Source organism: Fringilla coelebs, assembly GCF_963513975.1.
Source record: "Fringilla coelebs genome assembly, chromosome: 9".
Lineage (NCBI taxonomy): Eukaryota > Metazoa > Chordata > Aves > Passeriformes > Fringillidae > Fringilla > Fringilla coelebs.
Window position 1 is genome coordinate 10,495,703 of NC_140067.1, and position 16,760 is coordinate 10,512,462.

At 44.7% G+C, this 16,760-nt stretch overlaps 1 protein-coding gene across 5 annotated transcripts in view; it reads right to left on the bottom strand.

Annotated features, from left to right (window-relative positions):
* ST3GAL3 (ST3 beta-galactoside alpha-2,3-sialyltransferase 3) overlaps positions 1–13,142 on the bottom strand; it is a 173,100-nt gene extending 159,958 nt beyond the window's left edge. For 4 of the 5 annotated variants that reach the window (XM_084211755.1, XM_084211754.1, XM_084211753.1 and 1 more), the window contains exons 1-2: positions 13,036–13,142; positions 12,222–12,366 (exon numbers count right to left, since the gene is read on the bottom strand). In XM_084211755.1, coding sequence (XP_084067881.1) covers positions 12,222–12,336 — 115 coding nt within the window. In that variant the 5' untranslated portion in view covers positions 12,337–12,366; positions 13,036–13,142. Of the gene's footprint in view, positions 1–12,221; positions 12,367–13,035 lie in introns of those variants that run through there. The other variant, XM_084211756.1, reaches the window with a different exon arrangement.
* Positions 13,143–16,760: the final 3,618 nt, after the last annotated feature.

The following is a 16,760-nucleotide window of genomic DNA, read 5'->3' on the forward strand; positions in this document are numbered from 1 at the left end:
CAACTGAATGCAAAAGACAAAAATCCACTAGGAAAGACCTTCTGAACACACTGTCAGGAGATAAAACCAGCAATTTGTCACAGGACGTCATCTGAATGATCAGATCATGAAAAGAGCTACAGGCAGCAGTAAGGGACTGTTAAATATAAGTGGATATAAATAGCAAGGTGTCTCCAAATTAAAGTACTGTAAAACCAAATAACTCCACAGAAGGTTTTGTTAATTTTCAGCCAGAGATGGCAGCTGCCATTCTGTAACTGTGATGAAAATAAGAATGCTCTAGGTTTATGGTTTTGGGGGTTTTTCGTGGTTTTTTAACCCAACATTTGCCGCGGCCGTGACGTGGCGGCGCGCCGGGCCTCTGCTGCCCCCGCGCGGTGCCCGGGCGCCACTGCAGGCCCGGCCGCCCATCCTTCCTCACCAGCGGGGCTCCCCGGAAAATCCTGATATTTCCGTCAAAATCCCGCTGTTTCCGTTAAAATTCTGACCTTTCGTAAAAATCCGGACCCTTCTGTAAAAATCCGGACTCTTCCATAAAAATCCTGAGTAAAGCACGTCAGTCTGTCCAGGACGGATTTAAAATAACATTTCCTAAAGAGCTGGAGGGAGAAGGAAGAGAAGGTCCCTGTATTTTCACACAATATCAGTTCCCTGGACTAATTCACTGCACAAACAAGTTTTTTAGATATCTGAACGCAAGCCAGAGGAGCAGAAACTGCTTAGCCAGGAGCTCAGCAGAAACTTTCCAGTACAGAAATCCCATTTCACATTACCTACTCTGTCATGTTATTTAGTCTTTACAAAGACTGAAGAATTTAATTGGAAAAAAAATTAAGAGTACAGAATCAGACAAAAAACGTAACTCTTTGCAAAAAAAAAAGGCATGCAACTTTCACTTCAAGCATGAGGAATGATGTGCCTTTAAAAAAAATCACTACTTATAGAAACAGACAAGTATAAAACATGAAAAAAAATGCTCACATAGGAAGAAGTAAAAATTTATCATATAGCCATCTTAGACATTTTCATAAACAGATCCTTGAAGAACGAAACCATCCCAAGATTAGTTTACACTCAATGGGGACAAGGATAAGTAAAGTTACTTATGGGGTAATTCCCTTCCTGCAAAGGCACAAACAAACACATGACTGCTCAGCAAAGTATACTTACACTAGTACAAAATTATGTCAACACCAATAATTAACACACAACAGCCAAGATGGTTTAGGGTGGATTTTTAATCATTTGACCACATGGTTGCACATTAAACAAAATGAAAATAGTCCTAAATTCCTGAAATTACATTAAAGTCTGCAGTAAGAAATTCTTATCCTAGCTCTTTTTAATGCCGTAATTATAAAGTTTTCTAGAAATGAGTGAACTTACCAACTTTTTGCTCTTACCCTAATGGTTCTTCTCACTTCTCAATTGCTATTTCCTGAGGTCAGAGGTAGTAATCTTTAACAAGGAATTCTGCATCTGCATCAAGATTATGTCAGAAGAGTGGCAAATCCACTACACAGGAGCAGATTTCTCTAGTCCCCCATCCATCCATCCATCCATCCATCCATCCATCCATCCATCCATCCATCCATCCATCCACCCAAGAAGTGTAAATTGCAAAGGAGAGTACAGCATGAAGAATACTTAGGTCTAGTACACAAGCTATTTTTAATTCTTCTTGGAAAAAACCAAGTTTTAGTAACTACATCAAGAAACAAGAGGTCCAAAGGTGAAAAAACAGCAGCCCAAAGTCCCTTCAGATAATGGCACAGTTTCTATTCATAGAAGGACAAACTGTTATATAATACAATGTGCTGTAATTACAAAAACAACTTTGTGGGAAATCAAATACACAGTGAGAAGTAATACGTTGTTATACAGTACTGAAGCTTTCATGTTTTGCTAATAAGGCCTCTTTTTCAATCACAGAATGGTTTGGGTTAGAAAGGACCTTACAAGATCATCTAGTTCCAATTCCTCCACTGTGGGCAAGAGACACCTTCCAATAGACCAGGTTGGTCAATACCCCATCCAGCCTGGCCTTAAACACTTCCAGGGAAGGGGGATCCACAACTTCTTTGGCAATATTCCAGTGTCTCACCACCCTCACAGTGAAGACTTTCTTCCTTGTACCTAACTGAAATTAATGCATAAACCTATCTTTCAAAAGTTTAGAAGTATTAAAATTATATTTGAAGCGTTGTTAAATAAAAAGGCAGAATTAGAAAATTCAATCAAAATTTACACATTTCCCCACTGTAATTCAATTTGCACTGATTAGGTTGCATTAACTCGGGCTTTTGCCTCCAATGAAGTATCTGACCCAAACACAAAAGCTCTGGACTCAAATATATAGAAAATAATATTAAAATGAATCATAATAAAAAATAATAAAAGCCTTTCCACTGTTCAGATAAGGCACTTTTAAACAGAGATTATAGCAGCAGTGCTAACAGAAAAAAGCAGCATTACTAATTTCCAGCAGCTTAATGGAGAACCACCCGTGCTCCACTTGGAACCTGATAGAATTGTGTGGGGCAAGTCTCAAAAGGCTGAAAAGTCTTTGCAAGTAAATTCACAGTAATTAGGTTTCTAATTATACCCAGAGCATTAGTGATTGCTATGGTTAAAACAGCCTGAACTGCTTCGTTGTTCCTCTCTTTCTGAAAGCTCAGTCTTTCATTGTTTGAGCAGAAATTCTAGAAGTTTAGTCTGCCTGAACATGTATTTTTTTAAAGTTTAAACAGAAGAACAGAGAGTCCTAACCTTATGTGTGGAGAGCAAAATTAAACTTCTCCACTATAAAAAACAAATACTCCCTGGTATTTAAGCAGCATGAAGTACAGGGCCTTTGATGGGGCAAAATTGAAGGCTGAAAAGCCCCAGACTAGAATTCACAACAGTTCAGGTTGTACACTTAATTCTGAAGGCACTTGCACAGATGCATCTGAGGTAGCTTCTAGCAGCAACTCAGAGCAGCCACATCATGCCCTAATTACAGCACCTCCATCACTCCAGCAGCAGTGCCCATGCAGGCCATGCTTTATCATCAGTACAGCACTCTGAAACACTGCCTGTGCTTTTACAAGCACCCACAGGTGACCTCTGCCACAAGCAAGCAACTTCAACATATTGCTGCCCTCCTGAACTGCAGACACAGATTGAGTAATTATAGGACAGGGAGTCTCATTTGGCCAACTGGACTGAGATGAAAAACCTTGAGACCTTTATTCTATTCATAGCTCTGCCCTTGAGCTGCTGCATGACGTAGAAAAATTTGACTTTCCTGTGCCTCAGCTTTCTCTGCCTTCCTGAGTCAGGTCTATTCATGCTAAGAAATGAGCCTCAGTACATTTTTTTTCATTAGTATGTCTGGGCACAATTACAGCTGAGAAATAATATTTACACAGTATTTTATAGCTACTCTGATATTGATTAACTTGTAACAAAGACAAATAGATGCAATTGCGCTTATAAATTATTAACATTGCAACAGTAAGGGTAAGCCTTCAGAAGTAGGAAGCCATCAGCTACTTATCTGTTAGGAAAACTCAGCTTTTATTAACTTCTGTGCCATCCTCTTTCCACTACTTCTTTTAAAGCATACATGCATTCATAGTGCTTTGAAAGAAGATCCTCCTTGGAACATGCACACTCACTGTAGTTACAAAAGATACCAGTTAAAATTTTCTGTAGTTATAAACTCTTTTGTTCTCTGAGTGATTAAGGGGTACACTTCCTGCACTGGTGCAGCTCTGATGACCCACATTTAATCAGTGTCCAAACACTGAAACTCACAGGGTAACAACTGTGAAAAAGTGCCATGCTCTAACAGAAGCGAGTTAAAGAAGGAGGGACCCCAGAGGGATATGAAAGAAGTTTTAAAAATGCATGTTTATAAGCACTTAAAAATGGAAATAGCTGATTTTAACACATTCATTTTTTTTTTTTTTTGAACTGAGCAAGGAATACTAAATTCAGACCCTCAGAGGTAGACACTTCCTGGATTGTTGAGACCTTTGGTTATGCAAAATACCAAGAACTGGTTAAGAAACATGCTGTAGTTTCTGTACCTGACTAGGATTTTGGCACGATCCTCACACACAGTTATTCTCTCAGGAAAGCAATGCATACAAGAGCAATATAATCACCCAGTGCCATGAAGGAATAACCACTTGAAATCAGTTACCTCAGGTTCAAACTATCTATTCAGGATACGCAGGCACAGTACAAATTACTTTTTGCTTGGATTCACAATTACATTCCTTCTGAAGTGCAGAAGAGATACATAATTCATAGAGAGCTATACCTCATGACCCAAGTGTACTTGTCCTTGCAAGTCATACCCAGGTTGTTTGGCTGCTTTATTGCCTCAGCTTGACACTGTGATGTAAACCCAGACTGCAACAACAAAAAATTAGATGTTATAGTGACAATGTTGAAAGAAGATAAACTAGGAAAAATCTCTGAAAAACATCCCTAAGTGTGACAGGCACAGTCAGAATCAGTACCAAGGCCACACTCAGATCACAGCAGCAGCAGCTGTCCAACTTGAGACAAATCACAAATTACCTCCTTCGTCCCAATGTCCCAACGTCAGCAGAACTGATGTGAAACAGAATTGAAATGAGCATGGAAGGTGCCCAAAGCCAGCCTGTCTGTATCAAAGTCAAGGGGAAAAGTGCCATCTATCCTATCAAATGAGTGGTGGGGGGAGCTCCCATGGAGGTTGGCAATACCTTAATCAGTACAGCCAGTGCTGCAGTGGTACAGGTGAGAGGTGGGGGGATTCACGGTGAGGAGGAGGAGGAGAGGCAGAGAACCACTCACTAACACAGATGACACAGCTCTCACAAGGAGGTATTGTTTCCAGCTGAACACATTGCTAAGGGGTTCACAGTCAGCTGAGATGAATAAATCCTTTCACCTCTGAAAGCACTCAGCTGCAGAGCAATTGCTACCAGAGGTAAAGTGCTTTCACTGCAATGTACCTTTCCAGAATATGGAAAACTGCTGACTTTGACCTCTGCAAATCCATATCTGAGGACACAGCTTTGGCTGCATGTAAGACACTGAGCACTGCTCCTTATGAACACGCTCCCAATGCACCCATCCAAAGTCACAGGAACATACCCTTCCCAAAAATTTGTTGGGAGGCCAGGGAGAAAATGCACAAATTGAGCAAGTGAAGCAAGGGAAACACTAAGTCAGGCTGAGGTCAACTAAGTGAAACAAACAAAAATCACACTCTGTTTTAAACTGGGCAAATTCCTCAATTGTACCCATCACTGAAAACACAAATGGAGAGATGGGGGACATAGAAAGGGACTCAAACAGCATCAAGACAGTCACTGTGAAGAGAAACAAGAGCAATTTAGTTATTTCAAAATGCAAAACTAAGGCCCAGTCATAAGCAGGGAGATGGAGAAGTATTCTTGCACCTTGTTTTTCCATCTTCTAAAAGGTCAGCACTCATCCACAACTAAAACAGTAACCCAAAAAAGCCAAAATGAAGATAATACAAGTACAGTGTTACAGCCACCCCTCAAGCCACAACATGCTTAGGGTGTTATGCCTTTAATGACCTTCTCTAAACCTGCTCCTTATATGTTCCTAAAGCCAGAAGAGTGTTCAGGGAGTTTCCTCCTCTGGAGAAATCCCAAGGACAAGGCATGTTATACTCGCTCCCTCTCTCAACAGCTCTGTCATGCATCATTTCCCATTGCCCCTGCAGAGTTTTGTCCTGTACTGTTAACATTATAGCAGCACTCAAAATTCCTGGAGAGACAGCTGGGTCATAAAGTAATACTGGGTATTTCACTAAAGAAGCAGCAACAGATCAGAAAAAGATGAGGCACTTGCATTCCCCTATGTTCCTTGTCTGTCCTGTGAAGTCCTGCCTTCCAAAAGACAGAGAGGCCCTCATGAATTTCTGAATTTGGTTTTGAGGTCTCCTAGGTTGTGATTCACATTCACTGAGCAGACTGTCTCCTCTGTCCTGGTGGCACATGGGCAGCAGCTCTGTGCGCTTACATTTAACAGCCACAGCAAGAGCAGTCAGGAACACACATCAGCTTCCAGCCAAGAGAGAAATAGCTGGCACAATTACAGCTGTGAAAGATACTCCCACAACTGAGTGTCCTGGAGTTTAAGTTTAGCCATGCTCCTTATTCTGGCAGGCTAAGAGGGAGCACAAAAGTAACTTGAGCAGCGACAATTTCTGGGCACCAAATCAATTTTTTCCTGTGTTCTGCACAGATAAAAGAATTATCCACCATAGTTAGTACACTATAGCTTTAAGTTTCAAGCTGAACACAAGGGGAATACTTCAGCCCAATATGAGAAAAACTTAGAAAAGTTAAACTACTTTACCAGACAACTCTTGTTTTAAGTTCTATTTTTACATCTTTGCTTCTACTATGCACTGCTGCCTCAATAACATTACTTGCTATTTTTAGCATTTCAAAAAAGCATCACTGTGATCCTCAAATCCCTAAAGTATCTGAAAACTAGCAAAGAGATCCATAAAACTGTAGCTGAATCCATGTTATAAGAACTTTCTAAACATTTGGTCTCAATTTTGGTGCAGAAAGTACAGCACTAACACACACTACAGCTGAGTGGATGAAATGAACCTTGAAGTTACTAATAACTCAAGCATTAGAGAATTCACAATAATCCACCTCAGTGCTGTACCCAGTCTCTTCCTACAAAGCAAAAAAAAAAAAAACCAAAACGGAACTGTTTCAGGAAGCTTAAGAGTGCTGCCCAATACCGTCCAAAGCAAAAAAGTAATGCCCACAAGGTTAATCTCTCGGGCTTTCCAGCCTGGGAAGCAGAGGCAACAGCAATAAAGTCTACTTTAAAGAATACACACACTCCCCCCACCTAAAGCTTATGCCATAGATAGAGAGCAATTAAAATTGTTACCATCACCATTTGCTTGCTACCACTTACAAAAGCACTGTGAGTGCCTTGTCAAAAAATACTCTCCCTCAACCATCTAACAACCATCAATTCAGCCATCCCAGCTCAAGCCACTTTGATCAGATTTATGCTCCCAGTGCCAAGCTGAGCTGGACTAGAGTTGTTATTTTTTATAGGAGCACTCCTGCATCCATAACTTCTGGCAAAGGCAAGTAGGACAGTCACAGCAGAACACAAAACCATTACGTGACTCTCTCCACAAAGAGGACAAGTTTGTCTCCATGGCCTAGTTGCTCACACACCAACTGAATGTCTTTTCATTGGTTCTTCACTAAACAAAGAACAGAAGGAAGTCAGATGTCAGTGTACGTAAGATTCACACCCTTGACGCAGAACAAATGACACTCCCAGTAGCCCAAGACACAATTGCTGTACCCATCCACCCTGGATACCACCACACATCCGTCAGCCACCTGAGGAAGAGTAAATATTTCCAAATCTTGCAAGAAGATCCATTTCTTCAGTACATTGTTAGACCCTAATACAAGAATTGACAAAAGTACCATTTCATTTTGAAAGAGATTAACCAGTATTTATATTGATAATAAAGGTTTGATTGCTTTTGATTAATTCAGCCTTTTTTGCTGCATGACTGGTTTCCATGGAAATGCAAGCAGATTAAAAACCTGCAACCAGAAGTGAGTCAGTTTTGCCTGTTTATGTCTCCTCAGTTCCCTTGGAAACAGACATTAAAAAAAAAATAGTAAAAAGGATAAGGGTCCTGAAATACCTTTGGAAAATCTCCTCCCAAAGCTTTATCTCTTTGGCTGCCTTGCCAGAATTAGAGTTGAAAATAACACAGAGCAACAGATGACAGAATAGTGACTTGATTTTTTTAAGGACACATCAACAGAACATACCTGGAGATGTTTCAAAAACCACATTCAAACTGACAAGCTCAAATTGTATTAACATGGGTTTTGGCAAAAGTACTTCATGCAGAGTATATATTTCTTTATATTAGTTCAATGCTAATGTAGAAAGAAATACAATAGAGAACAAGAAAATAGCATCACACTGTCCTTGTCCCAAGTATACTTCAATACTTTGAGAGAGAGGGAAAAAGTAAAAGCTGACTTGGGGGAATGAGTCCAATATTTCCATTGCAAGGATGCTTTATAATGGAATCATTCCTTCCTTACAACACATGCATTTTGAAGTTGTAAAATCAGCTATACACACATCAGGTTAAGTAACTCCATCTCCCACCATACTTTTTAAAGACAACAGTACACCCTCCTACGAGCTGTATCTTCACACTGGTACAGACAACACCTTCCCTCCTCCTCAGAGAGCACCAGCAAAGGAACAGGATGGGAAGTTACTAGCAAAGAGGCTGCTGTGCATGTCTCCGACCTTCAAAGCCTGCTCCCATCACTACCATTACTAAGCAAGAATTCCCCGACAACCAAGTGGCCAGAAACACAAAGAACAGCAGTACAATTATTTGCTCCTCTAAGTTCCTTCTAGAATGTTCAGGACAGCTAAACCTGATTGCAAACTAGTTATTTCCTTGTTTGTCTCTCACATCACATTATCAGTTCTGTGTCCTCAGCACACCTCTGTGCAACTCAACACTTCATCAGAGAGCTGTGGAATCCACTGTTACCGCCTGTCTGGGGAGAACGTGCAGGGACAGTCAGCATCTCTTACCACTACTGTCAGAGACTGAAGCTGCATTACAAACATCAGGAAAGAGAAAAAGGAAATCTGTCCTAAACCCTGCTCAGGTACTCCCAACCACTACCAGAACTCAAGGGTCCTCCTGCATTCAGCATTACATCCCGTATTTTTGTACTTTGCTGCTGCTCTGAGAACTAACAACATTTTGCCACCAAATGAAACAAGGCTTGGGAAAGAGTAGCCAGTCATGATATTCACTAAAAGGATGAGAGAAGGGTAGCAACCGCTGGAGGTTTGTCTTGAATAGAAGAAGGAGTTGAACTTAATTCAACGTTAATTAGTTCACATTAGCCGAATTCAATCTATTCTTGTCACAGTAAAGACAAGCCTTTTAAAAAATTAATTATTTCCTCTTCTCCTTTGTATTTTGGCAAGGTGCAGAGTCATACAAGAAGGAGAATAATCTTGCAGTACTCACTAAGGCATCACTCAAGGAGGACAGATTTAACATTAAGTGGAGAACACTTAGTGTTAAGGGAACATTAAGAGAAACATTGATGTGTATCTTTCAGTCTATTTCGAAGTTTAGCCTCCTTTCTTGTGGAGGTCAGATGTACACATAAACAAAATAATTTAGCTATTCATCTACTTTCACAGCTAAACACACAAACGTCCAAGTGTCAGGGAGACTAGTTTACACAATAAACCACTTTACAGTTACCATTCAAATTCACCCATGACAACGATAAGCATAGGCATCTTCTAAAACATTGTGTGAACAAACCACACAAGCAGTAAATAAGCAGATCAAGTGTTTTCCACCATAGTCTACAACAAATTTGTTTATTTCCATTATTAAACGCAGGTGTCAAATTTACTAAAGCCCATCTCTGAAGAGATTGCAAAGGTGTCAGGTGCTGGGATGAGCTTAGTTTCATACCTCCTCTAGCACAAAGAACAGAACAAAAACACATGTCCCTGCTGAAGCTAGGGAGTCACTATGAAACAGATGAAAGGCACTGGTCACAAGAAAAATGAAAGTAATTTAATAAGAAGGTAACTCACACAAAATCAATAATCTTTGATTACTAAGGACCCCAAAATTAACACATCTGACTTAGTTTTGCCTTTGGGGACATCAGCATTATCATATCAATCTTAAGGAAATTTACAAGGTCACACGCTACATTGTAATTCAGGAAATAAAACCACAACACTTATGCACCATCTATCTGGGGCACTTAACTAAGCAAGGCTCCCCTTCAGCAAATACAAAGTATAATTGCCCATTATACATTGTATCATATTACACATTCTCAAGAAGGCCTAATAGGTTAAATAAGTAATTCAAATCTGTCATTTGTTAACTTCCAAATGCTGATTTTTAGAACATTATTTATTTAACATTAACTCTTCATATGAAGTTTCCCAAAATGGGGTTTTAAATTTCTACTTTATATTTGCATAAGCTACTCCTGTGTTAAATTACATGATAAATAAAATGGGTTTTGATGAATAAAAAAGTCTGAAGACCAACTGAAAACAGGTACCATCCATACTGTTTCAAAAGTAACATCTGCCCCTTTACATTAGGCTGCTGCTTATGCTAATATTTCAAAGAACTTCATCCAATATTTAAGACACAATACACATAAGTGTCTAGAAGGAACAACAGTACAGTCCAAATCAATTGTGGCAACTGATAGAGAACAGTAAGCTAAATCCTCAAGCTAGCATCATCTCTTTGTACATGTTGAAGAAGCTTAATGCAAGCATTGCAACTTCCAAGAATAAACTAATGACACATTTTACACAAAAGGTCAGAAAAAGGGAGACAAACCAAAGGTCTGCTATGTTACCTCCCAGTGCTCCTGTCAGAACACCCTGGTTACCCAAAAGCAGCCAACACACCCAACGGAAATCACTCTAACTAGGCTGCAACTTAGAGTCATCTTTCCAGGTAAAAGTGTTCCATTTATAGAAATCCACAGCATCTGCACACAGATTTGCAACATTGCACTGCAACCCAAAGTTACCACAAAACCAGGGACTGATATGGTGTGAAATAGCAAATAGCACACAAAGCTAAAGGCACAACATCCGAAGAGGATTGCAGAAAGTTAGAACCCTCCCCAGCACCTTGGTGCATAACAGATAAACACAGAGCTGCCTCTTCATTTGTAACAAGGATCACACACAAGTTGTGGCATGAAAGTATTTTTTTGCAGGCCTTGGGAAGTCCAACATGATTTCCTGGTGGCATGAAGGAAGTAAAGGATGATAGGTGGCATAATTTCATAAGAGATCATCATGTAATAGCAGATATACAAAAACTGCTCTTTTAACCACAACTGCACTTATTTTCATGCAGAAAGCATTTTCCACATCTTGTCAATAAAAGTACTACTTTGCAGAAACACATAATGAAGATTTTTAACTCCCTCTCTGAAGCACAGACCTGAAGAAAAAAATCCCTGCTCAGAAAAACACTGAGCATCTCCTTCTACAAATTTAGTTTTTAATACTGGTTCTAGTCCAAGGCACCTCAGTAATTCCCCTGTCAAAATCAGTGCATCAGCACAAATGTCATATCCAAGTCATCATCGGTCATCATGCAAAACTTCTCAAGAACACACAACAACAGATTTGGAGCACACAGAGGTAGAAAAAATGTGAAGTTTAAGAAGCATTGCAGCAGAAACCTCTATCAGCATGCACAAAAACACAAAACAGCAAAGAAGAAATTTGACCAGTGGATTCTTGTCAGTTCTGGATCAGTGTTTCTCAGCTGCTGATCCAGGGAGCAACAGTCAGCTCTGAGACATCTGAAACAGCCTGTGGAACAGCTGCAAGGAAGGCTGGCTTGTGTTTTGGGCAGGAGGGGAGAGGAGGGAATTGCTTTCTTGTTTTTATGTTTTCAATAAATAGTTCTTGCATGCAGGCAAAATCAACACAAACAAAAATAAGAGCAGCAACTGAGCAATCAAACTTCAGCCTAATTTCATTGCAACTGTAACCTTCTATGGCCTTACTGCACAGTACAATCCTCAGATTGTATTCAATGAGGTCAGATGTCTCTTTGGACTTAAAAAGGTTGAAAGACATCCTTTAGATGACAGATAGTTGGCAGATAATAACATGGAAGATAAATGGAAGATGAGGATTTCTGAAGGACAAAGTAAGATGATGAGATAACAAGCATATATGATTACAGAAAGAAATCAAAATTCACCAGAGGAAAAAAACCAAACTTTGCTTAGATATGTTAAAATGCACAGAAGATTCAGGAAATAAAAAACTCAACATACAAACTCTTTATTTTTACAATTAGGAATCATGAACTAACAGAATATTCCAAGAACTGAGATGTCTAATACTAGATTTATAAAGCATGGACCTGCTCTTGTACCCAGTAATAAAAGTAAAGCCATAAAGAGCATTAGGTAGTCACAAATTCGACCCCTTAAGCATACTAAAAGCCCTAGCATTTGAGTGGGCTTAATCACATCCTTCTAATACTACTAAATCAGAACCACCTCACCACTATTGCAACTATTTAACAGGCATTTTAGGGAGCCCAGAAACAGTTGCACCGTTCCCCTACTTACTTGAATCCTCCCATCTGAAAAGGTGCAACTTCCAAGCAGAATAGTACAGAAATCCCAGTACCAGAAAGAGGCAGAGGGCTAGCAGCAGGTTACGCATAAACACCAAGAGTCCCATCTTCACATTAAATCTGCTCTTCTACATGACCTGAGAAAGAAAAACAGGTTGAGGCTGGAGCCACCTTCTCCAACGGCACCCTCTCCAAAACGTGCAATCCCATATCCACCATAACGCACAGATCCCAAACCCTGCTCCTCTAACAAGATAAAACACGCGCGTTCCCCAAAGCGTATCAGCGGAACAAGAACCACCCCAGGCAGCCGCCGGTTCTGGCCGTCACAGGGTCACCGCCACGCTGTGACCGAGCATCAGCCCCGCTCCTGCCCGCTCCACACAACCGAGCCCGGCGCGGCCCTGGCCGCCGAGGCCTGGCGAGCACCGCGTCCTGCCGACACGCCCCGGAGCAAGCCCCCAGCGCCGGGGTGTCCCGCGGACGGGGGGCCCGCGGGAGCGGCCGGCGCGGCGCGGCTCCCTGTGGAGCCCCGGGCGCTCCGCGCTGCGGGGACGCGCTGCCCTAGAGGCGGGACCGGAGCCTGGGAGAGGGGCTCGCCGGGCCCGGGCAGGACGGCAGCTGTCCGCCAGCTGACAGCTGCCAGCTGGAGCCGGGTTTGAACGGGTAGCGGCGTCGCCACCGCCGGGCTGCCCCCGCCTCGCCGCGCTCTGCTACGGGCTACGCCGCGCCGCGCCCCGCCGGACCCCGCTCGGCGCGCCAGCCGCCGTGAGCGGCCCTGCCCGCTCCCCCCCGTCCCTCCTCACCCGGCCGCCGCCGGCCCCGGGCTCTCGGCCGCCGGCTGCGCCCCCCGGGCGCGGGGCTGCGGGCGCCGCCATGCCGGGCGCGCCCAGCGGGACCCGCCGCCGCCGGGGGGCGCCGCGGCCGCCAATGGCGCGCCGGGGCGGGGCGGGGCCCGCCCGCATAGCGGCGGGCGCCGGCCAATGGGAAGGCGCGGGGCGTCACGCCCCGGCCAATCGCGGGAGGCTTGCGCAGCCAATGGCGCGCGGGCAGGGGGTCCCCGCCGGAGGAGCGCTGCGGCAGGGCGGCGGTGCGCGTGCGCAGAGCGCCCCCCCCAGAATCAGCGCGTGGCGGTGGCGCCGCGGTAAACGGTCCGGGCCCGCTCCCCCCTCACGGCCGCCGCCGGGCACCGCTCCCCAGTCACGCCGCGGCACCTCCAGAGCACTGCGGTGCCTCCAGGCATGGTACTGGGTGGCCCCTGCCAGTACTGTACCCGCTGTGAGGCTCCGCATTGTCACCCCACAGCGCTGCACCTTCCGCCAGCTGAGGCACCTCAGCTGCTGCCCGGCCGCTGCGCCCCTGCAGTGACCTGGCATCGCCCGCCCTCCAGGCACTGCACTGAGTGCGCTGCTTCTCCCGTCAGGACCGCCGAGCCTGTCAGCCTTGTCCCGCTCTGCACAGCCAAGCTGCAGCCACGACACGGCAACGCAGCCCAGGGTTTGCTTCCATCCCTGCCCCGCACAGCACCTGTCACTGCTGCGCCGTCCGGCCCCTGCCTTCACACGACCGTCCGGCTCCTGCAAACCCTCCCAGCACTGCTCGCCCAACAAGGTCCTGCCCAGCCCCTGCCCGGCTCTGCGCCACCTCCCTGGAGTGGCACAGCCTCCACCGCTGGCCCACACCTGGCCGGGCGGCACGGACTCCCCAGCTGCCCTTCCAGCGCACAGCACAGCTCACGCCACGCAGATAGTGCAGCTTCCACGGTATGTTACACTCTCCACCTTCTCACTGCACAGCTGCCCTCTGAGCACAGCAGCACTGGCAGCAGCCTGCAACGGAAACTTCCCAGAGCATTGCCCTCGTTCTTGCTGGCTCCACAGCCTTCTGTGACCAACTCTTAATATAACACCTCTCAGGGATAGAATGACAAAGTCAAATTATTAGTTGTGAAAGGGAAAGTCATCTGAAAGGAAAGAAACAGTGAGGAATAAACCTGCATCTTTACTGACCAGCCCAGTGACCCTCCATTTGTCACGGATAACAGGAGGAAAACAAAAGGTGGATTTTAAGGGTATCTTAATAAGATCATGTCTGGCATGGTGGCAGCTCCCACTGAGGTGAGCTGAGGTCCTGATGTTGAATGGCAGACACTGCCTTGAACAGCACAGAGCTGGCTGAGCACTGTTGACAAAGGCAGTTGACAAAAGGCCAAGTACCTGCTGGTCACAGGGAGAGCTGGTGGGGGCTCATACAGCCCCATTTTCACAGCCAGAAACCCCACTTTGTGCTCTGCACAAATGAAATTGGTGCAAGTTGTTTGCTAGTGTGGCACCCACGCAGCCAGGCTTCCAGAGCTACCACGCTCCTCTGCAGAGACACAAGGGAGACACATGTCACACTGATAACACCATTGGGTTTTTTGGATGCCAACAACAACTTCTAGAGACAGCACAGGAGACCAACAGACTCATGCAAGCACCTAGGTATCAGTGACACCAGTATCCTCGTGAGGAGGTATGTGGAGAGGGGACAAGACCACATTCATGCAGCCCTGTCTATCTGTAGATCTGCCCCCAAGCTTCTACCCCATCAACCCCCATTTCAAAGGGCTGACCTGCTCAGGATGCTCGTTGCTCTGGGGCAGCTCCCTTCCCTCAGCTTCACGGCGAGCTGGCAGCTGGGGCTGGTGCAGGCAGCTTCCTCCTATGGCCCCAGCTCTGCTCATTTCTTCCAGCAACTCCACCGACTCCTGTGCCACATCATGTCTGGCTGGAGCCCAGTTTTACTTTACAAACGCTTGCTTTATGCCTGCTCCTCCATTCCCCTTTTCATCCCTCCATCTGCATAAGCTGGCTCTCATCTCCCTGCCTCAGCCGCCCATGTCCCTGTGACACGGAGCTGCTGCACTGCCTGCTGCCACTGCGCCACATCTGCTCCAGCTGTCCCCAAGCTTCACCTAAACCGCCCCCGTACCGCATTTGAACCCCGCGGTGTGTGGGCACAGCAGGTGCTCTGATTTCAGTGATGAGATAAGCGGGGACCTACAGCACGAAGCCAAATAGCGACAAGTCTGGGGCTTGCTCCTGAGCCCGTGTTTGTCACTCAGGAAACTCTAACCCCGTTATCAGGTGTCAGTGTGCTGCAAAGAGCCTGGGATGAAGTCACCCTCCTTGCCAGCCTGGAAAAAACTCAGAAGGCAAGCGCTGTGCATCTTGGAAAATCAGGTACCAGCGCCTGGCAGCTGTTTGACGGCCATGAGATGAATTAAGGCAATGATTAGTGGCGTGATTTGGTTCAAGTAGCAGGACTTTAGTCTGAACATGTTCCTACTTAGCTTACACATTTCATTCGCAGGCAGATGTCAAGCTGGATGTTGCTAGGAGATAGACAGCAGGGGTATAATTAAGTCTGATTAAATCCTATCATATTGCTGTGCTGCTTTCCAGAATGCTCTGGAGCTTTTTAAAGCCAAACTGACCAAATGATCAGGCAAGTGATCTAGCCCATCCTGCTCAACAAAAAACACTTGCAGCAAACCAGCTGAGCCTGTAGCTACCTGTGTGTCTGCAGAGAATTTCCTACAGCGGCACTGGCCATGATCTGGAGAAAAAAGGCTCTGACAGAGGGCACAGCTGGTGGCTGCATTAGCAGGTAGCATAAAACAGTTAGGGCTGGTCACTGCTTGGAGCAAGCAGTGAGGGGTCCTACCCCTGTGTCCCTGCATCAGTGCTGCAGAGACACTCATGTTGGACTAAGCATGACTTGGACACACCACCATGACCATAAGCAAAGCTTCCCTCAGCCTTTCTTTTGAAAGGAGCCCACCTGAGGCATGCCAGAATTGCTCTGCAAATTCCCCTCATGTGCATTAGGAGATGCTGAGCAGCATCTTTTCCCACGAGTATATTGAGTTAGGCTTTAGCTATCTGCATCAGATGCCAAATACACACATCAGCCTCCAGGTTTCCTTCATAGAGACTTCTAATCTCATTTTGTTTCTTTACCCTATAAAAATTACTATTCTAATACTCACACTGTAATCCTTCTCCCCAAATTAAATGTCATCAAACCAGATGCAACACTAATTAATGCAATATTTTATGATTAATTATGTACCACTATATACCACAGCAAAGATCTTTTTCAGTAATGGCTAGACAGAGATTACCTCTGCTGATGCACAGGCTCAAGGAATGCAATCTGGGCTGTAAGACACTTGTAGTTTGTCCTAGCTCTCTGACCAAACTTGTTTCATCTCACACACTCATTATGTATTATTCTTAAATGCAGATTCTGAACACTGAAGTGGAGAACACTACATATCTGGTACTCTGGCTACTCTAAGAAGAGAAATGTTAAACAGCATCAGCACCAGGCCCGCATAAAAGAAGTTAAAACAATCGGAACTTGGCTCAAAAATTCTGCCACCCTCCAGATGTTTTCAACAGCAAAGAATCTCACTTACCACTTTGGGAGCAGGTAAACACCTGGAGCCTGCCTGATTGCCTCCCCAAGTGCTCTGCCTGCCTGG